Source organism: Leopardus geoffroyi, chromosome B3 (assembly GCF_018350155.1).
Source record: "Leopardus geoffroyi isolate Oge1 chromosome B3, O.geoffroyi_Oge1_pat1.0, whole genome shotgun sequence".
NCBI lineage: Eukaryota > Metazoa > Chordata > Mammalia > Carnivora > Felidae > Leopardus > Leopardus geoffroyi.
Window position 1 is genome coordinate 52,592,589 of NC_059337.1, and position 25,453 is coordinate 52,618,041.

The following is a 25,453-nucleotide window of genomic DNA, read 5'->3' on the forward strand; positions in this document are numbered from 1 at the left end:
TGCAATTCTTGACCTTCGGGTAGTGAGATTGAGCCCCAAGTGAGGTGCAGAGATTACTTAAAAAAGTAAAATAAAGAGCAAACTAGGAATCCTGAGTGGTTGGAGAGCAAGCAGGCTAAAAGATTTAGAATATACTGCATCTTACATTTTAATTATCTTTTTGTTTCTTCGCTAGAAATGAGTTGGAAAGGGGATTTTAAATATTATAATAAAAGCACTGTGGACTCTGAAAGAAGTGGTAGGGTAAAATGTGCCAAAGACTAGGAGGAAGAGACTAGCAAAAGTAAATGAGGCTAGACAAAACTATTTTTCGAAGCCCGATATATTTTTTTGACAGGCCAATTAATTAATCAACCTAATCTGCCAAAAAATTAATCTGAAGGATTCTCAGAGAAAGAAACATGAGCTGCATGAAAATGTTACAACCCAAGGGAGACTGCACATAACTAACTTAAATCTCCACAGGCTTATTTCCTGTTCAAGTATGACCTCCTGGGATAAATTTTACTGCAGTGTTCATTACCAGACGACTTTTGGTTTTAAGAGAAGCCAACGGCAAGTTGGAAATGAAATTCTTAACTAAAACATTAAAAAAAAAAAAAAAAGTGGCTGTTTCCCATTTGTTTGTAATTAGATTGAAGGCTTGCAGAGGAAAGACACCAACCTCATAAGCAAAAATACAACGACCCAGTCACGTCCTCAAAACACATCAACACACAAACTTCACAGCCGGATCCAGCTGTGCTGCGCAGGAGCCAGGAATTTATTTTAAGGAAAGGAGATAGATCAAAACCGATGAATGCAAGAACAACCAGATTTTAGTCCTCCCCCCACCCCCCCAAGGGTGTGACCTAAGGTTTTTTCTTTTCTTTCTTTCTAACTTTCAACTAGCAGAAGCCTTTGCAGGAGTCTGGGTGAGAACACCCTTTTACGAGGATCGTCCCCCCAGCTACGCCTGGGTGGAGTGGAAGGGGCGAGTAGGCACGGCGAGCTCGCACAGCTTCGACAGGCGCGGGCTCCGGCGGGAGGGGAAGGGGCCGGTCCTGAACCCGAGGAGGCTGGGCCCCCGAGTGATTCATCAGCAGCCGGGGGTTAACGCGCCTCCGGGCGACGCCCAGCGTGCCCCACAGCCCCAGACCGGGCCCGTTCGCCCCCCAAACAGCACCCAACGCCTCCCCGCTCCCGGAGAGACCAGGAGGTAAGGAGGCCAGGGCTGGCGTCTGGAAGACAGAAACCTCTCCCTCCTCAGCCACCATGGCCGGTGCGACTCCCTGTCTGCGCCTGCAGACGGACTTCCTGGAAAGCACCGGGCCGAGCGTACCTGACTGGCACCCGCTGGAGCTGCTGACCTTCACAGACCCGCGGGGAAAGCCTGCCCTTCGTTTTCCAGCACCCGGCACCCGCCGGTCCGCCTGCGTCTGCTTCTTGGGAGTTGCCGGATCCACTCGCCGGCTGCTGCCCCAATCCGACGGCTCTGTCCGTGCGGCCAGTTTCCCCCTCCGCTACGGAAGCGCGTGCGCACTCCCCGGTCGCGGGGCATCCTGGGAGCTGTAGTTCGAGCGAGGAGAGCGACGCTCAGCACTGATCCTGGTTTTTACAATCTGCAGGATGTTGGAAGTGGCTGCGGATAGCAAGTCTTCGTCCAGCCGGGGACAACAATCTTCACTAGTGGAAATATCTCCCCTTGACCCTTTGGGAGCTATAAACAGCAACTAGAGTCTCCTTGGTATAGAGTTCCACTTTGCTTTGACTAAAGAGGCACATGAGGCAGGGCTTATATTTTACCCTTGCTTGCTAATACCAGCACGCGACATGGAGCCCTATAAACTCATCATGAAAAACTGGTAGAAAAGTAAACAAAGGCGAAGGAAGAGAGGGGCATAAACCAAGCACATGTCATCTCAAGGGCGTTGTGACCCTAGTAATTTCCTTAAGCATACAACCAGGGATGATGTCGCAGCTATAGCCCCAATATTCCCAAGCAGTTCTGGCTCCAACCTACCTTCCCATATCAGCCTCAAGCTCTACACCAGATGCTCAGCTAATAGAAGTGGGAGAAAAAAGCAAGTGCTGCTCAAAGGAGGGTGCTGGGGCGGATGGGTAGCCTGGAGGGGAAGGCGAAGAAAGTAGCAATACCTCAGAAGACAGTTCTGTGTGTTAGGAAATGACTGTCTTTTATGCAGGGCTCTGTGGAGAGAGAACGGCAATGGCCTTCCATTCATTCCCTTAGTCACTCATTGGTAGTTTTTCTGGCCTGCTCTTCATGACTAAACCATCCCCAGGAGTAATGCTTAGTTTTGATACGCCTTCTTTCAAGAATGCAGCCAGGGGTACCTGCTCAGTCGGTTAAGCGTCTGACTTGGTTTCTGCTCAGGTCATGATCTCATGGTTTGTGAGTTTGAGCCCACATCAGGCTCTGCACTGATAGTGTGGAGCCTGCTTGGGATTCTGTCTCCCTCTCTCTACTCCTCCCTGCTTGCTCTCTATCTCTCTCTCAAAACAAAAATAAATGTAAAAAAAAAAAAAAAAAAAAAAAAAGTAGCCAGGAAGAGGATGAAGTGCCTGCTTGAGGTACATTCCAGCCAAACCTATTGTGGAAACTAACTAATGGTTAAACCTTTCCTGTCATTTACTTCTGCCCTTGAGAGCAGGAAGCACCCTAGGTAAACACCCTGGAATTTTGTACAATAGTACACATTGATCCCTGAAATGAAGATCACTGATGATTTGGAGTTTTTAAGAAAAAAAAAAAAACTCCTAAATTGCGAATATTCTTAGAGGACCATCAACATTACACCTTGTGGCCATTGCATCGTATTCTCTATAGCATCTTAGTGTTTATCGACTTCTCAAATATTCTTGGAGCTTTCTGAGAGCAACTTCCTACAGAATTCAGATTCAACTAATACATTTCTTGTGTACTTAATCCACACCAAGCACTGTAGCAGCACTAATATTTCATCCAATCCTCAAGATAACTCTACGAAGAATATATGAGTATACTCCATTTCTACAGATGAGAAAACTAAGACTCAGAAAAGTTAAGTAATTTTCACAAGAGCACACAACCAACAATTGGAGAGCCAGAAATAAAGCACAGATATCAACAATAGCCAAATTATGGAAAGAGCCCAGATGTCCATCAAGTGATGAATGGATAAAGAAGATGTAGTATGCATATATACAATGGAATACTACCCAGCAGTGAAAAAGAATGAAATCTTGCCATTTGCAACAACATGGATGGAACTGGAGGGTATTATGCTAAGTGAAATATGTCAGAGAAAGACAGATATCATACGTTTTCACTCTTGTGGAATTTAAGAAACTTAAGACCATGGGGGAAGGGAAAGAGAAAAAAATAGTTACAAATATAGAGGAAGGCAAATCATAAGAGGCTCTTAGAATCAGAGAACAAACTGAGGGTTGATGGGGTGGGGGAAGGGGGGAGGGGAAAATAGGTGATGGGCATTAAGGAGGGCCCTTGTTGGGATGAGCACTGGGTGTTGTATGTAAATGATGAATCACAGGAATCTACTCCTGAAGCCAAGGGCACACTGTATACGCTGTATGTTAGCTAACTTGACAATAAATTATAAAAGAAAAAAAAAGAAAGAAATGAAGCGCAGATATTCTGACTCAAATTCTAGCATGCTTTCCATTGTTGATCAGACTGATGTGTCTCCTAAATCTCATCAAATTCTTTATGCTTCATCTTAGCCAAAAGGCCAAGAGTGATTCTCATCAACTTCTTTAAAGTAAGGTGATCTGTGACCATGTCCATGGTATATGAATAAAATTCTCTAACAGTCCAAGGAGATTGTACTCTAACTGGATGAGGTGACTTATTTGATCTGGATCCATTTGATAGTTCTATATGTCATTATAAATTAACATATAGGTATTTCGACTTACCATCAAGTCTGTTGAGAATTCCTGCAACACCTCTGGGGCATTGCTCCTGGGGAAAGTGACAAAACGGAATTCCTGAACAAGCAAAACAGAGGGCTACAGCCATCCAGATATGGTTTGTTTTAAGAAGGCTTTTCCTCATGGGACGCCTAGGCGGATCAGTCGGGTAAACATCCGACTCTTGATCTTGGCTCAGGTCATGATCTCACGGTTCATGATTTCGGCCCAAGCTGGGCCCCACGTTGGGCTCTGCACTGATGGCGTGGGGCCTGCTTGAAATTCTGTCTCTCCTTCTCTCTGTCCCTCCCCTGCTTGTGCTCTCTGGCACTCTCTCTCAAAGTAAATAAATAAACTTAAAACAAAAAAGAGTTTCGCCTGCAATACGGCTTCTTTTACTTTTTTTTTCTTTTTTTTTTTAAGGCAGAAAGGACTTTTAATTCGGTGTCTGACTGACTTAATCTACGACACATTCTCTTACTGATCTTCCAATATGGGGTGTCAATGTATTCAATGTATTTTCTCTTTTAACTAGCTATTCGTTCCATTTAATTATTTATTTTTGAGAGACAGAGAGCATGTGCATGAGTAGGGAGCAGGGAGGGATGGAGAGAGAATGAATCTTTTTTTTTTAATGTTATTTTTTAGAGAAGGAGACAGAATGCGAGCAAGGAAGGGGCAGACACACACACACACACACACACACACACACACACACACACACACAGAATCCGAAGCAGTCTCCTGGCTTAGAGCTGTCAGCACAGCCGGACGCGGGGCTCGAACTCACAGACTGTGATGAGATCAGGACCTGAGCAGAAGTCAGATGCTTAAGTGACTTAGTCATCCAGGTGCCCCAAGAGAGAAGGAGTCGTAAGCAGATTCCACGCTCAGCCCAGAGCCCAATAAGGGGCTCAAGCTCATGACTGTGAGATCATGACCTGAGCTGAAATCAAGAGTCGAGGCTCAACCAAGCCACCCAGGTGCCCTGCTAGCTATTCATTTTAAAGTTTTCCTAACAAATATCTATATACTATTTTAGTTGCTTTTTCTAAAATAATGTGATTTGGTGCTGGGGTTTGCTCCATTCTTCAGACAAATATTAATGTATTATAACCACAAGGTTTACAGACATGAATCTCCTAAACCCATGTGTACTAAATACTACATGTGGGACCAAAGGTGTTAAGAACAATACCCTAATATTGAATAAAACTGTGAAAAATTGAACCTTCCTAGCTGCTTCCACTTTTGCTACAATCCATTCCCTCAGGTTTGTCCGTCCTGCCAAGTATATTCCCACCTCAGTGTCTTTCTTTGCACTACACAGGAGGATACTTTTCCTCCCAAATACCCATGGCTCATGCCCTCATTTTTATGAAGGTTGTACTCAAGGTTCACCTCTGAAAGGCCTCCTCTGATCACCTTACCTTGCCTTTCTCCCCTTTCCTTACTGTCTTCATAGCACTTCTCACTCCCTGATATCATCTTGCTTGTATACTTCGTATGAGCTCCTGGAGGACTTTGTGCTGTTTACTCCTGTATCCTTAACATCTCCAACAGTGTATGACATGGCACATTCAATAGACATTCAATAAATATTTGTAAAAAAAAAAAAAAGAATATTGAATCCTTCCCTCCCCCTCCTCTTCTCATTTTGGGACACAGAACAAGAGGGTTTGCCTCTAAGTGCCGGCCAGTGACGTGATGCAGGTATAAACACCAGCTTTGAGAGAGTTGACTCCATAGGACAAGACATAGTAAAGTTCATCCTGAAATGGAGGCAGAGCTAAGACTATACTTTATGGGTTGCCATTAGTAGCTTACAAGTTAGAAAGACACAATTTTTAAAGAGAAAAAAAAAAAAAAAGGAAAAACCTGAAAATTAGATGGACATAAGTGAGTGAAAAGATAATCCCACTGAAGGTCTGTGGTGGACTGAAATATTGTTGCCAAATATTTGCTCTCCTCTAAAGGACAGAACAGCCGTACCCACTGCTGTGTGACATGCAGTGCCTCCCTGTAGACATTGTCAGGCTTGGCTATGATCTGGTAACGTGTTTTTCCATCTTTCTTCATACAGATGTTGTCATATTGTAATCCCAAAGTTTACAAACATGGACGGACCTTGTTTTGGCCAATGAAATGTGAATGGAAGAGACAACAGGACAGCTCTGAGTGGAAACTTCAAGAGTCACTGGTGTTTCCCATTAGCATGCTTCCTCTTTCTCTCCACCAAGAGAATGACATGTCCCAAACAGAGGCTGATCCTTCTGCCGGGGTCGTAGAATGAGAAGTTACATAGATCAGTGTCTCGGCCAAACACAGGTATTGACATGTAATGTGACAAGAAGTAAATTGACATTTAGGTTTGCTTGCCACTGGAGACTGACTTAGCCAGAGTGGACTGCTACAGGGTCCATTCAGTGCAAGGCAATAGAAATGGAAGTAGTATGGCACCCCTCCCCCACACAGTTAATCCAACTCTGCATAATGGAAAACAGTAAGGTCAGCATACTGCAGAGAACAAATCTGAGACTGTTAGGTAAAATATCTGAATAAAGGACAGAATATGGTTCCTATTAGTTTTCAGGGTTTGGTCAGAGTAAACATGATTGATAAAATGACACTATAACTCTACTTAATGTAGTATAAGCCCTAATTACTGTTTTCTTTAAACTTCCAGCCAGAATAACTCATAAAGCATGTCATGCTGAATCAGCATATGCAAATCAATGTCAGCAGCAATTCTCTTGTTATCAAAGGGCTCCTTTAGGAAATAGTTTCCTTGATACACTTAAGTATTTTTTTTTGAATATGTATTTTATAGGAGAGATGAGAAATCTTAAGCTAAAATGTAAATATTCATATGTTTACAAATAAACTTGAAAGTAAAAGGTAAGGATTTCATTCTGGGAGCTTGGAGTTGGTTAAAGTGGGAGGTAGGAATCAGAGTAGACAAACACCATGGTTGGGACATACAATTTCATAGAAAGGATTCAAGCAAACTCTTCAGCTTGAAATGTCCTTAACTATCACCCACCTCCGTCTGTTAGAAGCCTCCTCATGTTTCATTGTCCATTGTTTATCACTCAAACTTCCCTAATGCCATCTGGAATTAATATTGCTGTTTCTCCTATTTTCATACCCTATTATGCCTTCACTGGGATGCACTGAATACATATTCAGCCAAATACCAAAGAACTGAGAACTAAAATTTTCAGTTGAAGCCAAGGTTGCTGACAAATATCAGTATCAAAGAATAAACTTCTAGAATACACAAATAAATCTCAAATTTTATGCCAAAAGTTAAATTATTATTTTAATATTATTACCTAAAATGTCAGTTCTAAAATTGTAAAGTTTAACATTGTAGTATAGGAATAATTTTTTCCCAGTACTGTCAGCTGTTAGACTCCTACAGACACTGTAGAGTCAAATTCAGCTGATTTAAGAGGATAGAGAAGATCCAGGCCCTAAAAGGAATTAAATAAGAACTAAATTCTGGTTTTAAATTATAAATGCAAGTTATACCAAACACTTCTACAAAGAACAGTTATGATATGATGTAACTTCTACTTATTCTTATATTATTTTTTAAAAAGTTCTTTTAATGTTTATTTTTGAGAGAGAGAGAGCATGAGCAGGGAAGGGGCAGAGAGAGAGGGAGACACAGAATCTGAAGCAGCCTCCAGGCTCTGAGTTGTCAGCACAGAGCCTGATGCGGGGCTCCAATCCATGAACCATGAGATCATGACCTGAGCTGAAGTTGGACGCTTAACTGACTGAGCCACCCACATGCCCCTGTATTATTTAAATTTTTATAAACATTTGTTGACTAAAAAAAATATGCTGTTGTTCCTAAGTTATCTAGCTAATGCATTCTCTCTTTATATTTGTAGTTATTGTCAACTAATTTCTGTTTATTTACCTACTTGAAATTTCTTTTTAAAAAATTTTTTAATAATATTTATTTATTTTGGGAGAGCACAAGCAGGGGAGGGGCAGAGACAGGGGGACAGAGGATCCAAAGCAGGCTCTGTGCTGACAGGCTGACAGCAGAGAGCCGGATGTGGGGCTGGAACTCAGGAACCATGAGATTATGAGTTTAACGGAAGTTGGACACTCAACCGAGTCACCCAGGTGACCCTACCCTACCTACATGAAAGTTCTTAATAAATTTTTAATAATTTTGAATTGATTTTTAACTTAGTTTTGAACATAAAATAAACCTTTCACAATCAGCAATTATTATACATTTTATTTATCCAGGAATTAGTATACATTTATACTTTGATAGAACTTCAACAAATAAATAATATAGAGATTTTTCACCTATATTATATCTAGAACACCTGTATGTTTCTGGAAATGAATATTCATATAATAATAGCAAATATAAATTACATATTTTGTTTATATCAGTGACACTGTTGACTGATTAGATATAAGAACAACCCTTATAAACACATAAACACTTACCATGCTAAAGTTCAAGGAGGATGGAAATAATATTGAAGTAGACATTCCAAAAGTTGAGGCACAAAGCCCAGGACAAATAGGAGATTTGGGACCAAATACCAAGATTCTTTGTTTAATGTGACTTAAGATAGACTTAGCTTTTTAGGCAGGACATTCTACTTCTTATTCACAGTTAAGCTTTTAGTCAACCCCCAAATCTTTATCCACACAGATGGCAGTTGAGTCATATTTTTCCCATTCTATCTTTTGCAGTTTATGTTTTCTGTCTTAAAGGTAGGCAACTATACTGGTACTTGTATTATATTTTACTTGATTTCATACAGGCTTATACTGGTTTGTCAGATATTTCTGAACCTCTCAAAGTATTCCTTGTCCCTCCCAGTGCCCCATTGGTTGAAGACTCGGTTGGTATTCTATCAGTATTATATCCAAATTACTGTTTTGTTTTTTTTTTTTTAATTTTTTTTTCAACGTTTATTTATTTTTGGGACAGAGAGAGACAGAGCATGAACGGGGGAGGGGCAGAGAGAGAAGGAGACACAGAATCGGAAACAGGCTCCAGGCTCTGAGCCATCAGCCCAGAGCCTGACACGGGGCTCGAACTCACGGACCGCGAGATCGTGACCTGGCTGAAGTCGGACGCTTAACCGACTGCGCCACCCAGGCGCCCCACCAAATTACTGTTAAACTGCTGATCAAAACATGTCAAGGAAAGAGCCCTGTGGTGCCTACTAAGCCCTTCTGGTTGAAATTCTTCCACTCATCAGCATTTATCATCAAGAGTCAAAAAAGATTGTTTAAACCAGTCATTTAACTATTTAATTGCACTGTTATGCAACCCACATTTCTCAAGGATGCTGTGAGACTTTGTCAAATGTCTTGCTGAAAAATATAGTGTGTTCTTTTCCCTGGACTCTCATGATTTCCTATCATTTACTCTAAATTAATCTGTGCTTCATTTTATAGACCACTGTTTCACTTCTAAGTGCTCAAAAACCACTAAAGCAGATGACATATTTTTCTAAAATTTTGGTAAGTTCAGTGGTCTACAATTTGGAGAACTCCACCCTCACACACATATATTTCGAGTCATGAAACTGCCTAATTTTCCTATATCATCTCCTTATGTTGGTTGGGATCCACACAGAGCCCAATCTTGTTCAAACACACATATATCTAATTCCTACTGAGGTCCTGTGACATTTGGGACACTTGCTGGAGGCTGTGGGCATCTGGTCATGTTCCCTGGCTTGTGGGACTAGGGTATGGGTAAATACTGGGGTAGAGGAGGCATGAGGCACCATTTCTCATAGCCTTGGGGGGCTGGGGGGCGGGTAAGGCTGAATAATCAAACCGAGAGAGGGAGGTCTATAACAGAGTCAAGTCTAGCACAAAACAGACCCAAAAGTCAAGGAGTTGCTTCAGAAGCCAGACTGCCAAATGCAAAGGAAGGCACCCAAAAAGCAAAGCAGGTACAAACAAGTTGAAACATCAAGGAAATCACAAAGAGCAGAGCTAAATGAGAGGGCATGCCAGGAGTAACTTCTGAGTCAGCTGTATCTTGTTTATATTCAATTACTGGAGTGCTGAGGGAGGGCCTGTTTGCCAGAAGGAATGGACAGTAGAAACACACAAAAAAGTAAGATGTATTCCTGCTTAAATTCCTGACATTGTCAGCATAAAATGGACCACTTTGTTGGCATTAATATCCGTGGGTATTTATTTAAGTTACAATTTAGCATAGTAATACCTACGTGCCTTCTATATGTCAGGCACTGTCCTAAGTGTTTTACACATTAATCCTACAACAGTACCGCTATTACTACTGTCAAGTATGATTATGATTCCTATTTTACAGGTGAAGAAACTGAGGTAGGAGATTTGCAGAAATTCACACAACTCACAGAAGTTAGATTTGAACTAGTCAAGTCTGACTTCAAAGTGCATACTTGTAACTCCTATTCATTACAGCCCCACAGCAGGAAGGAATCCTTTATACAAAATAATTACTATACTTCCTTGTGCACGAGAAGGTGTGGAACAGCAAATACAGAAATTAGACATAGGTCTTCTGTGCTTCTCCTTGGACTTTTCCTCTATGCGTCAAAGAGGGTAGAGTTCAGAAGGAGGGCAGGAAAAGGGTTTTCTTGTTTTTCCAGGGCAAACCTTTACAGTATAACTTTGTTATTTTTAGTGTTTTGTGTTATCAATCCCAGCATAGCTGAAAAAAACTAAACCCAAAGTTAATATAAAAAATTCAAGGTAAAACAATGAACCCATTGGAATTATCTATATTCCTGGTCCCATTTATTCTAACAAATTTCAACTGTTTAGCCAAATGTGTGCATATTTGTTTTAATAATGAGTTCTCCTTTCTCCCTCTGGCTACTTCTCTTGTTTATCTATTTCTTATCTTCTTCATAATAAAGACACTTTATAGTCCTTTCTGCAAATGGACTCATTTAATATGAGAACATGGTGATGACTGTTCATTTTAAAAAAGATGTCTAAAAATTAGCCAGATTAAATCAGTCTTTACTTTCATTTTAAAAGGAAAGTTTATTAATTCCTAATGTTCTGTACATTTTCACTTGGAAGCTTCATTCTGGACATAAATGAATACATTATATCTTTGAAAGCAGAAGGATCTTGATGAGTTAAAACAGTATATGTTTACCTTAGCATTAGGTCTGGCTGGCTAATCCCAAAGGGTCAAACGCTGCAACCTATTTGTGTTAACCTGGATTCTTACTAATTATCAGGGTGAAAGGATTTCACACTTCATACATTTTGCTTTATCACACGCTTATTTCCCACAATGTTCAGTTTCACATTTAAAAGGCAAATTAGTCTTTAATTCCTTAATGACTATAATATCTACCTTTGATTGAAAAGTTTCAAAATGAAAAGTGAAACTATATGAATTTTTCAATAACTGCTTAGCCAAATAAATGTTGCCAATATAAGCCTAAATAGTTTACAAAGCATTATTTCCTTTGTTCTCTTTAAAATAATACAGATACACATAAAGTCACACATTACAGGCATCCAAACTGGTAAGATTACAGACTGGTGGCATGCAACTATTTTACATTTTTAAATGCAATGAAAAATGTTGCTTGTTTTCCTGGAATAGATGAAACAAAATTAAGATAAAGGTTTAACTGAAATATAAATATTATTCCACGAATTTAGTGGGATTTTTAAAAACCAAAATGGCAGAGATAAGAATTTTAGGTCAGAATAATTTCTTTCTTAACTAAAGATTGTCACTGGCAATGTTTGGTACTAAAATAAAATTTCCATAAGAAGCACATTTTCTATTCATCTCATTTCACCACATGGCCAAGTCCTATCTATTTGCATTTAGATCAACCATGGGAAATTTTAAATCCTGGGCCAGCTTCTCTCAATTGCACAGTGTATTTCTGATTGGCTTCTCTTTGTTATCCAGTCAATATGTGCTCAGAAACATACACACACACACACACACACACACACACACACACACATTTTAAATAAAAGCCTATGAAAGACATGCTGTGTTTACTGTGCTCAGTTTCCTTCTTTGCATTTCCTTCTCCTCTTCACCAATTTTGAGGAGAAAATGCTATACATTTAAAAATCTCCTTTCAGAAAAGGCTGCTCCTCCAGAACTATTCTGAAAACAGTAAAAACCGCTGAAGAGGGACAGGTAACTGTCTGTGGAATGTTCTGGACAAAGCCTTTTGAAGACAAATGGAGTTGCAATGGAGGCATTATTCACACACGTTCAGAGGCAATAGAAACTTCAGAATCACAGGATTCTTGTAACCTTTGGGAGCTGGAAGCGATCTTAGAGAGCATCTAATCCACCCACTTCATTTTACAGATGAAATGAAGACAAGATAGAAGAAAGATGGAAAGTCTTGCCCAAAGTGACACACAGCTGATATCTGAATCAGTACTGTTTTCGAAACATCACATGATGGCGAATGGAGCATAATTCTTGTGGGGCGGAGGACAATTCAATTCAAGCAACATTTATAAAGCACCTGTTATATACAAAGCACCTCACTAGATGCTACTGAAGACACAAAGGTTGATGAGAGAGTCCATGCTTCCACGTGCTTATGAAAGTCCTGTGCGGCCATGTTTCAATATCTTTCTTAGCACAAGATTGCTGGTGATAACAAGGCAGTTGCTGCCAGGGAGAGCTGATCTCACAGGTGACACTTTCTCCCCTTCACTATCAGGGCTTAAGCCTGTCACGCAGCTGCTGGAACCTTACAATCTTTTCTTCCTAGGTCCCCTGTCACACCTCAAGTCATAGCCTCCCCTGTGGTGACAACCTGGCCGGAGGGCAGCAGTGCCCCAAACCTTCCCCTCAATTCTTAATCACTGTTTGCTCCCCTACTTGTGTCCAGCCTTAGACTCACTGCAAGGGTCCTGACCATGTCCTAGGGTACTGTCAAAACGACCCAAGAAAATGCTCTATCACACACATCACTGGTATGAAACACCCACCCACCCATCAACTAACTCTCCCACCTCTGTGTTAGAAATAAAATAATTCCAATCCCCTACGTCATACCCATGCTGTGATTCCTCACACTCAATGGTCAGAAGAAAATAAAACAGATTTAAGAGGCAGTGGAAACCATTAGTGAATAGATGATGAAAATGATCTCCCGCTTTTGTATCGCCCTTTCCAGGATAGTGTTTTCATCCCATTATCTGATTATATTCTCACCACAACTCTGTGAGGTAGTTAGTGAAGATATTATTCCCACTATAATATAGCTGAAGAATCTTAGGCTTGAGAGACTAAGTGGCTTGCCCCAAAGTCACCCAGCTAAGAAAGTGTGGAGCCAAGTGTCCAGGTTCCTTGACTCCAAATCCAGTGCTCTTCCCCCTATATAGTCTATAATTGTCAGGCAATTGAATGAATTGCCCATGATCATATACCTGCTAAGTGTTGGTGATGGGATTAGGAGTCAGTCTCCAAGTCTGTTAGTACGGTGCCCTGCCACCATACCAACAAGCAGAGCCAGTGTGCTCAAAATGACAGCCATGGAAGATGTCAGAGAAAAGTCCAGGCCCGTTCACCCTCTCCCAAATCAATGATGCATCACAAAACTGGGATAACTTCTGGTAAGTGGATGGCCTTCCTAGAACAGTACCCAGAGCCAGGTTACAAGTTTAAACTTTGAAACACTCCCTCCATCCATCTATTGGGTATTTCGTCATTGCTGCTATGGGCAGACGGGAAGGAGGTAAGTTGAGCAGAACTTGCTTCTCCCCTTAAGCAAATTAGGACCTTTAATTACCACCTTCCTTCCCCACCTCACTTAGTCCCTCCACTTAATAACCTCTGAACCACAAAACAAAATTCAATCTAATCTAGAGTTGGGAGCAAGAAAACAATAAACACGTCCTGAGGTTTGGGGTACTTTTCTCTCTCAAGCTTGTTACCAGGAGGCCTGATCACATGATTTCTATCCATTGGGCGCAGCCTGATGCTGCCAAGCACTCTCACACCTTTCCTTTGTATGTGTCCCAAGCCTTTAGTTTTGGAGATGGCCTGGTACGTGGCATGGATATTTGAAATGAGGAGCAATGAAGAGAACCTGCTACTGGAAGGTGGAGCTAAGACATTTCTTTTTCCTTCTCTGCTCATTAACATGAAAATGGCAATTATTGCATCATCAGTGGAAGAGCAGAAGGGAGTTTCAGGATCATGACTTAAAAGCTGACACCAGAAATATATCCAACTCAGCAGAGGTAACGACATACCACAGAACCCAGTATTCCCAACTTACTGCCCCCTGCCCATTTCTGTTGATACTATCAATACTTGAACTAAAGATGGTATCCACTTTGCAAAAAGGCACTCTGCCCCCCAAACCCAGAAACACCTAGCAAATTATATTAACCCAGAATTCTTATACTTCCTCTGTCTCCTTTACAGGGCCTGGGAGAGGGCCAAGTACATCATATCCCTCAAAAAAGCAAACATCCGCAAACTCTTTTGTAAATTTAAAGGGCTATTTTACATTTAAAGCACGCTGGTTTCAAGTTCGAGTGTCTGATATGTTCTCATGGTAGTTCTTCAGAGCACACTGGTTTCCCTAATGCTGGTGCCCTGCCAGGGGCCACGCTTCTGTCTGGAAGAGAAGCAGCTATTCTTTTGGTTTGGTGTACCAGGCTTCCCTTAGGGAAATTGTTTTGAGGAGTATAGGCATTGGGATGATTTTGGAGTTTTTAATGGAGATGGGCTGCGTGCTCTAAGATGGGTGAGCCACACGTGCCCCCGCCCCACTCCCCCCAGAATAGTGATTATGTAACCTAGGCCCACAGCAGCTCCAAGAGGGGTAAGGGAAGAGGGACTGGGAGACAGCATCTCCCTTCAATCAGGCGTCCAGCTTCAGCCAAATACCACTTACAGTATTTGGCCATTTTTATGTACAAAATATTTATATACAGCTTACCCTACCCAGATGGAAGGAAGGGGCTTAATCATGTTGATGAAGACGAAAAGTGCTTCCACTTACACACTTCAGGCATATAATGGGTTTTGGTGCCGGAACAATAAAATGATTTCCGGGCTTCTAATATTTATTTCCTAAGAGTGATCTTTCATACGTGCTGTGAGATTTAGTGTTTGGTGACCCAAGCTGCAAACTTCAGGGAGTGATTTGCATTGACTCTGGGCCTGCAGCAATGCTAAAATGGACAAGGGAAATGGAGCTGGGGAGACAGCATCTCCCTTCAATCAGTGGTCCAGATGTAGCCACATACCTCGTTACATATTTAGATAGGTGGCCACACACACTCACACACACATGCACACATTTATTTACATTATGCCCTACCAAGATGAAAGGGATTTAATCATGCTAATGAGGATAAAATAGCTTCTGTTACATGCTTTGGACACATGGGGAGATGCAGTGCTGGACTAATCATATGGTCTCTAGACTTCCAAAATTCTCTCCTAAAAAGTTATCTTCCACATACGCTGTGATGGGTGTTGGTGATAGGGGCCTGTAAGTTCTGATGAGTGATTTGACACTAGCATGGGCCTGTACAAGTCTAAAAAGGGAAAGGGGGTGGTGTGCGGAGAGAATTATCTCTCTTCAATCAGTTGTCCAGATGTTGCCAAATATCTCAACATAGTATTTGGCAAAATGCACACATATAAAAATACTTTATATACATTATGCCCCACCACGATGGATGGTAAGGGATTAGTCATGCTCAGGATTATGAAAAAGCATCTACTTACACATTTTGGGAAATGGAGAAATGAAGTCCTGGGCTAATGAAATGATTCACAGGCTCCCAAAAGTGTAAGTTTATCTTCTAATAGTTATCTTTAATATGTGAATACTCATGGAAATGTCACCTTTCAAGTTATTTTAAAAACACAGGTAATGATAAGATAAACTGTTTATCATAAATATTTGATTTTATAAACTCTATTACATGTGACCCAACTATTTCACAAGCTAAAAACAGGGCTAAATTTTGGTAATATCCCACTATCTTGCTTTAATACTCTCAACAGCCGCAGCATCAAATTCTGACTTTTTTTTCATTGCTTTCTGCCAAGGCTTGTCAGGAACTGCTTTAGCCCCCGATCCACAGCACTTTGGAGCTTCAGTGAACACTGTAGAATACAAGATTTCTTAGCGGTGAAGGCAAGAAAGAGAGTGAATGAGAAAAGGAAAAAGTCTTACTTGAAGGGCATGTCAGGGATTCAGCACTTATAATATATCTGCAACAAATCTAAACAGATAGGATAAAGACGCTTAAGAGAAAGATTCTTCCCTGTGGCAACATGGTAACCGAAACATATATATACAGAAAAAGAACTCTGGGCATACTGATGAATGTTTGCCAACCAGCAACCAAGGGGTGGGAAACATCTGATCTGTAACGTTTGCTCATTTCTATAGTATAAGTACTCCCACCACGGACAATTTCAAACTGTCAACAAGAAGTTGTGAACTTCTGAGATGGGAAAAGACGCACAAAAGCACATCATTATACAGTATTTCTGCCACACAGACACAGTAGATATGAATAATCTTGAGAGCAGAGAAAACAGTAAAAGGTATTTTTGAGTATTACTTTGGTTTTTAAAATAATTTAACTAATTGTAGGTGCATGCCATTTAATTTTTAATAATGGCTATATTTAACAAGTGTGCAAAATTCTTGAAAATTTAATAATTGGTAAGCCTGTATGAGTTGGCTCCAACATACCACACCTAAGTGAGTAAGAGGGAAGTAAAAATAAAACTGAAAACCAAATGGTATTTACTATGGAGAGATAGTCAAAAGCTAGTAATTAAAGGATTTTTAGGATTCCAAATGCGTCAACATGTTCTGCTCATTGTTTCCTCAAAAAATGTAAAATATTGTCAAGAAAGTGAAATGTTTCAAAGGATTTTAGAGATACGGATGCAGATACTTCTAAGACAGGTAAATGTCCAATTTTATGAAGGTTAGCTCTCCTGACTAGATTCCATGTGTTTTACAAGCTAACTAGGATAATACACACATTGTTTTCCCATTAACTTGTTTTACTACTATCAAGCAACTCAGGAACACTCAATTACTAAACAAATTCTGACTTGGGTCCATCTTCTGCCTGAGTCACCAATGTCCTCAGCTCCAGGTGTCACCAACACAAGGGATGTCACCTTCACATGGCTCAGAATTTCAGAGAAAAGAAGAAAAGAAGAGAAAGAGTTGGAAGGAAAGGAGGAGAGAAGAGAGGGTGAAGTGCCCAAGGCAGGGTCAGAATGCCACCAGGTACAGCCTCAGGCACTGAGCGTCATCAAAGGCACGTGAACTTGAGCCAAAGGCTATAGACACACATTTCCTTCGCTTGGGATCACACTGTTGCACTGCTAGATGTAAAGTTAATGCACACAACCACGCAATCATCCCAGCTGTACTTTCACAGGCTTTGTCCTTGAGATGACAAACATCTGGAAAAGTGACAATTCACATTTTTTCCTGATGTTTGCAAATGTCTGGAAGGATCATGCCAGATGGACAAATGTCTGTAAAATTAACTTGAACGTTCACAGATCATTCTGTGATATTGCTATACTAAAGATAAAGCAATAAATGCTTCTAAAATTTGCCAAAATGATGCAATCATCTGTATCAGACAACTCTAAGGTGCGATTATTATTGTTTTATTTTGGAATGTACTGTGTTAAAAGCCGCCCTCTTACTAAAATTTAAAAATTTCCCACCATGTCTGGAAAAGTTTAAAACAGCTTTGTAAAAAGTTATCTAGTAGAGTCATGTCAAAGATCGAATTTATGTTGAATCAGCAATAAAGGTAGGTGTGCTAATTAACTTTGCTGCCTGTAAGTCTGCTTTGAAGACTATTCATGGGTTAATATTTCACACTTATTTGCTAATGCTGTGTTAAAGTATCACAATGCTGCCTTGCTTTTATGAAGATGACACCACTGATCTTCAAACAGTGGGGCATGTGAGTTTGGTGATTTTTCTGGAGGTAGGGGAGAATTTGTGCTCAGTCAGTCGCATGTTCTCACCCAGTGAAAGATTGGCAATACTAACTTCTTATGTGGTCAGAAGAACACTTCTGTTGTATTTAGCCTAACTCGAAGCTATGCATGTAAACAGAGATAGGCCTCTATCGTAATCACAGTTACAAATACACTTATATACTAAATTCCTTTCAGTGATTAAAAAAAAAAAGTTCATGTAAGAAAGCCAGACAACCCAATATGAAAGTGGCTAAATCATTTTCCATTGCTGTTATGCACTAAGATCTGCTTAAGTCCACTGGTGCAAGTCGCCAGAGGGGCCCATGAGCACATGACACAATTGTATACATTAAAAAATCCAAGATAAATAAGTAGTGCTAAAAAAGAACAACAGACTATCAGCTGTGTGGTTAACGGAAATGAACAACCTTTGATAAAACGGTCCTGATGGGGAAGGAGAATAGTTTTTGCTTGCTTATTTTTAATTGGCAGCCATGATGAACCTTTGCCTCCTCTCGTGGAAGTTTACCTTCGGTCTCCTTCAACTCGCTTTTTACGAACTAGGTAAGAAATAAAGGAAAAAAAGAAAGACAAAATTTAAAAGATAAATTGAAGGAATCATCCTTAAATTCCTGACAAACAACATTCATCACACAGAATAGCAATCCCACACATGTAAGGGTGTAGTGATCTTAAGTTTCAATACTCAATTACCCAATAAATGATATAAATGGAAATGATATAAGAATCTAGAGTCTTGTGGAACATACATTTAAATCAAGTTATGTCTGACATTTGGGAACTGGGATGCTAGAAATTTCTATAGAGTAGAAGGTCCAGAATAGACCCATAGAACAGTGAACTTCTGGAGGTTTCCATGGTCACTTATTTCTAGCACATCTCGACCTCTGTGCAACCTGATCTCCAGCTGGCTTTAACTCCTCAGGATGACACATTCACAATCTATGAATTCTGCTTATGGCTTGAAGACCAGGAAGAGTTGCAAACAGATGTTCAAAGTTTCTAAACCTGTTTTAAATAAAAACTCCCAATTATCCACCTCCAAGGAAGGGGTGATTCAGATGGCAGGTAAACTCAGAGATTAAGGTTCCCTTAAGCGGGTGTTTAGTATCAAAACTGTTGCCTCGACTGGCCATTTCCAGTTTCTGCAAGCCATTTCCCCCTCTCACCTCTTCACCGGCTGGCTTGTCTGGTGCATAGGAAGAGGGTTACTCTAACCTTCCCGGATTTGGCAAAAAGGTGCCGTGGCTGTGGTCCTGTCCCAACTCTCAACTTTAAATAGCCCAGTCCACAGAAAATTAGACAAAAGCTATTGCCTACAGCTACCACTCTTGGGCTCAAAATCGCTTCTCCATTTACATCAAGCCTCTTGTTTTGCCTGTTTCTCTTTAGTCTCATGTTGATCAGCTGTGGTCTCCATGTGCCCTTCCTAGGTGCCTTCACCCTTCCCCAAAGCCCTGTTTAATGGGCTGCCCGCCCTCCCTGCCCCCCTCCCCCGCCCCCCACCAGCTCCCATCTTCTACATCCCAAGGGTAAGCACTGCCATATGCCTGGCCAGCCTCTGGAGGCCACACACCACGCCTCAGATGGCACTCAGCATCTTGGCTAAGCATGTCTGGGCAGGGAAATGGACACTAATCTTCACCTGCCCCCTTCTGGTTCTAACCCTTGGTTTCCGTCTTATCTGCCATCTGAATCCAACCCGTGGCCAGCACTCTACTTAGTGGAATGTTAGGCCCAGTTCTCCTGTCCAAGGTCTCGCATTCTGTCCCTGAAACTCAAACTGAGGACTGAGTTTCGCTATTGGCTGACTGCTTGTCAGGTGACTGTCTGCTCCCTGGATGTCCTTTTGCCATGCTGTTTCAGGTGACTGAGCCGTGCCCAGACCGAGCTTTCCCAATCTGTCCCATTCTTCTGTGCTCTGGTTGACCAGGATATGCCCCCTCTCATCCTAACAGAAGAAATGGCATGGATCCTTGGCAAAGAGTAGGCAGCAGGAAAAATGAAAGAGGGACTAACTGAAAGAGCTACTTCTAAGTTTAACCTTTATAACATAGTTCCATTAGTTTACTTCACATGGAAATCACCAAAGTATCAGACATTTGAACCCAAGTGCAAAGCATAGTCAAGAAGTCAAACATAAGTGAACTGGGAATCTCCACATCACTGCATCCATCTTCTGGTGCAGATAACAACACAGGATGATTACATGTAAGAACTAAGTAAAGGCGAACCAAACACATAAAGGAAACCAAGCAAAACTCAAAGGTTGTCTGGAAGAAAAGAACAAAGAGTTTTTGAGAGAATGCTACTATAAAACTGAGACACTATGAAGCTGATGAGAATTCCTAGGATAACGTAGCAATGTGCCTTTGCTCAGGGGCTGACACCAAAGGCCAGTGGAACGATGTCTGTGCGATATTGTATCTGAAGTGGAGAAAGAAACGGTCATCATGCTCTTCTAATCACTAACAGCACACAATAGGGCTGCATTACCCAGGTCATTATTCTTGGTGATTGCGGCTGCCACCCTTGTTCGAGGCCCTTGCTTGGTAAACTGATATCCAAACTTGAGGATCCTTGAATTCTCCTCGAGCATCTGGGCAATTTCCATCTCCACAGCTGTTCCCAATTGCTGCCTCTGGTTGCAGGTGTGGACACATATACAGGACGACCAAGAAGGACAAGGAAACAGTTACTTGCATGGGAAAGATGCATAGCTACTTGGTGGACAAAAAAGTAAAGGGGTAAAGTCTCACTTTGAAAGGAATAAAGTCACTTGAGATTTTCTCCCTTGCAGTCACTTGAGACCGGCTCCTTGTCTAGAAGCAAAATCCAACAGACAGCCCAATCTGCTGGCATGCTAAACTGAAAAGACTAAGCAAATTACTTACGAAGGAAAAGTTGATTCCGCACGTAAAATTAAAGCAAAGCTAATAGTCGGTGTTTCCAATTTACCCCAGTTTCTGTGGTTTAAATAAAGAGTGTTTTTAAATAGTGAAACTATCTTACAGCAATCAATCCAATTGCTGAATTTTTTATTCTGGGATCTATATCCAAAACTAATCAAAGATCATCTGCTGGATGGCTATTCTTTCTCAGCAGAGTCTCACTGGGAGATCCCAGAGAAACTTCATTGTGTTTTGAACCACAGCCAGGAGAATTATCAAATGCTGAAGGGGTTATTGGGCTGTAGAAAAATCCCCAAGTTTTTTAAGTTTGGTGGAAAGAGGGTTCTTGGTTTTTAGTGTGTGTTTGTTAAGTTGAAATACAGAATTAAAAAACAAAACTAGAACTTTTTTTAAAATATGGGGGCATGTAAATATAGGAATTTAAAATTAATCAAAATTTAACAATTAATAAAAATAAAATTTAATTTTTTCATAATATATTTATTAAAAGTTTTAAGTAAAAAGTGTAGGCTTATTTAGAAAAAGCACACAAGAAGTGTATAAAAAACAAAAGCCCCCTTTCCCCAGTATTTCCATTCCCCATAGAGAAAGCCTGTTTGGCATATGATATACAGTCTTTTAAAACATTTTCTATGCATTCGTATGTCTACATAACCACATGTACATCTATTCTTTTTTTCACATAAATGGATTATACCAGCATATTGTTCTGAAATGTGTTTTTATTTTTCATTTAACATTAAGGACACCTTTTCACGGGTAAATATACATGTCTCTCATACTTATAAACAGCTCTCCAGTACTCCATTGTGGTGATGGAGAATAACTTATTTAGCTAGGTCCTACTTACTTTTACATTGCTTTCCATTTCTACTATTCCAAACAATGCTGCAGTGAACTTCCCTCGCACACATAGTCTATCCTATGGCATTTCTGCAAGTGTGCCTGTAGGGAAAATTAGAGCTGTGCGCAAGAGTAAGCATGTTTCAAATTTTGATATGTTCATGACTTATCCTCAAAAATATGACAATTTTTACTCCTACTAACAGTGTTTGAGATTAACTGTTTTCCCCACCCTGGCCAACATGGGATGTTACGAATCTTTTTCATCTTTGTCACTCTAATAGGTGAAGATTTATATTCTACTTGTATTTATTTAATTGCTTTAATTTGCATTTCTCAAATTATGAATCAGAACAATTAATTTTCTTATGCATCTGTATTTCTCTTTTTGGAAACTACCAATCTCTGTCATTTGTATATTTTTTCTTTTACCAGCTTATGGTTCCTGTGTTTGTTTCTTTATTGATTTGTAAGCTTCTCATATATTAGGAAATGAACCTTTTGTCAAATGTGTTGTGAAAATACTTTGCTCAGTTTGTCTTTTGACTTTCCTTTTGATTACTATAAAGACCTTTCCTAATTTTCATATGGCTAAATTTACCAATCTCCTAGATTTTATATCATGTTTGGGAAGGCTCTTCTGATTTCTTCTATCAGAAATCCTTCTGATTTCTCCATTTGTTTTATGACTTCATATATTTTCATATCTAAACCTTCATTTCACCTGGAATGAATTTTAGTATAAGAATTAAGATAGAGTCCCAAAGTAATATTATTCCAAATTATCTTTTACTTTATCCTTTTCTCACTGAGTTGAAATACTACTTTGCTGCAAAATTCTCAGGCGTACTTAGATGGGTTTCTGGAATCCATTGCTCCGCCAAGTCTATTTCTGTGCCAGCATCATGCAATTTTGATTGCTTTATTACATTTTAAAAATATACCTTTTAGATTCAGAAATTTTAAATATTGAGTAGATGAAGGAGAAAAGTTTAGGGAGGAACTTTTGTGTCCTAGGAGTCCTCAGATCAAACTCTGCTCCTTTTCTTTCTCTTTATCCAGCAACCTGTCAAACCAGTCTCTCCCCAAGAAATTAACAAAATGTGGTATTTCCAGTCAGACAATAACAACTCTGGGCATCCGCGGTGTAGAGATTAGCATTCTAAGCTAATGGGAGGGACAGACAGCAAAAAAGAGATCCTGACCTCACAGTTCCATGAACAACTTTAGCTCATGACACGTTTTAGAACAGGGGGATGTATTGAGACCTGGGCTGCCATTGCTATGCCTTATGCCCCTGGAAGGGGCCAAGTGGTGCTATCTAAGGGCAGAAGGGTGGATGGATGTGGCTGGCGGGGAGGGACGAGCTAAAAGTACCTTTACTCCCCCTCACAAATCTCAAGCCTTTGGAGTCCTGCGTTTGGGTAACATGCAGTACTTTCCTGTCAACATGGGCACACTGGTGGCTATATAAAGGATGTAGGAGCTGCAGAAAATTACATGGGGAAGGAGCATATAAAAAAGGGGAGAAAGAAATGTAACACAGGTCATCTTTCTTTGTCAGCCTGAGTCGTTTTGAGGTCTTTTGCATTATATAAACCCAGGGTAACAAATGGAGGCCAAAATTTCTTATAATTTGTATATATTTCCCCTTTATAAGTCACTAAATACAAAGAAAAAAAGAAATAAAAGTTAAGCATACATTTCTTCTGTTGTCTTTTTTAAATGACCTTTTTTACTCAAATTTATTTAGCAGTCACCCGTCTGTTTCATTAATATGCATCACTGATTGTTCTTCTCACAGGGGGCATCTGATTAAATCATTACATATCCACCTGGAGCCTAGCCACAGCAGCCTGCCCCAGTGATGGATTCTCAGCAGGCCTTCATTTTGGTGCAGCTGCCTGGTGCAAGGATGCTAAATTGGTCTTGGCTATGGGTCCTGCTTGAGGAAACTTACAGATTACTTCAAACCCTTCGTTATATAGATGAAGAAACCGAGGTCTATTTCTAATAGCCTATCAGTCAATAAAAAAAATTTGGATGGAAGACAAGTCTGACTCTGAATTTCCTCTTTCTTGGAATAAAGCAAAGAATTTTTCGTTGCTCTACAAAGTCTCAATCCTCTTTCTTTTTTTTCAATGCTCTTTCTTGTCGCAAGTAAAAAGCAGCTATTTTGGAGGCATATTGGGGAATAAGGTTGAAAAATTACATAGTTCCATTCTAGATGACTGAGGAAGGATGAGAAGGTTGATAATTTAAAGGGGATTTAAGTGGAGCACCTGGGTGGCTCAGTCGATTAAGCATCTGACTCTTGATTTCAGCTCAGGTCATGATCTCACTCACACTTTGTGAGATCTCACTCACACAGAGCCTGCATAGGGCTCTGTGCTGACAGTGTGGAGCCTTCTTGGGATTCTCTCTCTCCCTCCCACTGTGACCCTCCCCCACTCATTCTCTCTCTCTCAAAAAATAATTTTTTAAAATATAATTTATTGTCAAATTGGCTAACATAGAGTGTATAAAGTGTGCTCTTGGTTCCTGGGGTAGATTCCCATGGTTCATCCCTTACATATGACATCCAGTGCTCATTCCAACAAGTACCCTCCTCAATACCTGTCACCCATTTTCCCCTCTCCCCCACACCCCATCAACCCTCACTCTGCCACTCCCTCACTCATTCTTTCTCTCAAAATAAATAATTGAAAAAAAATTTTTTTGATGTTTATTTATTTTTGATAGAGACTGAGTGTGAACGGAGGAGGAGCAGAAAGAGAGGGAGACACAGAATCTGAAGCAGGCTCTAGGCTCCGAGCTGTCAGCACAGATCCCGACATGGGGCTTGAACTCATGAACTGTGAGATCACGCCCTAGGCTGTAGTTGGGACGCTTAAACAACTGAGCCACCTGGGAGCTTCAATAAATAATTTCAAAACAAGACTTTATAGGGCACCTGGGTGGCTCAGTCAGTTAAGCGTCTGACTTTGGCTCAGTTCATGATCTCACGGTATGTGGGTTTGAGCCCCACGTCGGGCTCTGTGCTGACAGCTCAGAGCCTGGAGCCTGCTTCAGATTCTGTGTCTCAGTCTCTCTCTGCCCCTCCCTGGCTCACGCTCTCTCTCTCAAAAATAAATAAAAACATATAAAATAAAATAAAATAAAATAAAATAAAATAAATAAAACAAAATAATAAAATAAATTAAAATAAAATAAAATAAAATAAACAAAATAATAAAATAATTTAAAATAAAATAAAATAAAATAAAATAAAATAAGGACCTTATCTAAAAAAATTAATAAAGGGGATTTAAGAGAGCAAATTCAGGTTTTGTATTTCAGGGTTGTATTCACATGCATTATAAAAGCTGCTCTGGGGTGCTTTGGTGGCTTACTTGGTTGAGCGACCAACTTCAGTTCAGGTCACAATCTCACGGGTTTGATCTCATGTGAGCTCAGGTCATGATCTCATGGGTTTGAGCCCCTTATCAGGCTTGGGGTTGCTGCTATCATGGTGGAGCCTGCTTTGGATCCTCTGTCCCCTGCCCTCTCCAAAATGAATAAACATTAAGAAAAAAAAAAAAAGCTGCTCTTTCTCAACGTACAGGATTCCATTTCATTCATTAGGTGTAGGATTGCTAGATTTATCAAATAAAAATATAGGACACCTAGTTAAATTTGAATTTTGATTGATAATAAATAATTTTAATAAATAAAAATAAACATATTTTTAGGATAGTATGTCTCAAGTATTTCATGATACATACTTCTA

At 40.3% G+C, this 25,453-nt stretch overlaps 2 protein-coding genes across 2 annotated transcripts in view; both read right to left on the bottom strand.

The window, feature by feature from the left end:
• TMOD3 (tropomodulin 3) overlaps positions 1–1,522 on the bottom strand; it is an 84,019-nt gene extending 82,497 nt beyond the window's left edge. The window contains exon 1 of the mRNA XM_045449734.1: positions 1,322–1,522. The gene's annotated coding sequence lies outside the window, so the exon portion shown is untranslated. The remainder of the gene's footprint in view (positions 1–1,321) is intronic.
• Positions 1,523–10,930: 9,408 nt separating this feature from the next.
• Positions 10,931–25,453, bottom strand: part of TMOD2 (tropomodulin 2) — a 55,352-nt gene continuing 40,829 nt past the window's right edge. The window contains exons 9-10 of the mRNA XM_045449736.1: positions 20,426–20,570; positions 10,931–18,468 (exon numbers count right to left, since the gene is read on the bottom strand). Of these exons, the coding sequence (XP_045305692.1) occupies positions 18,434–18,468; positions 20,426–20,570 (180 nt within the window). The 3' untranslated portion in view covers positions 10,931–18,433. The remainder of the gene's footprint in view (positions 18,469–20,425; positions 20,571–25,453) is intronic.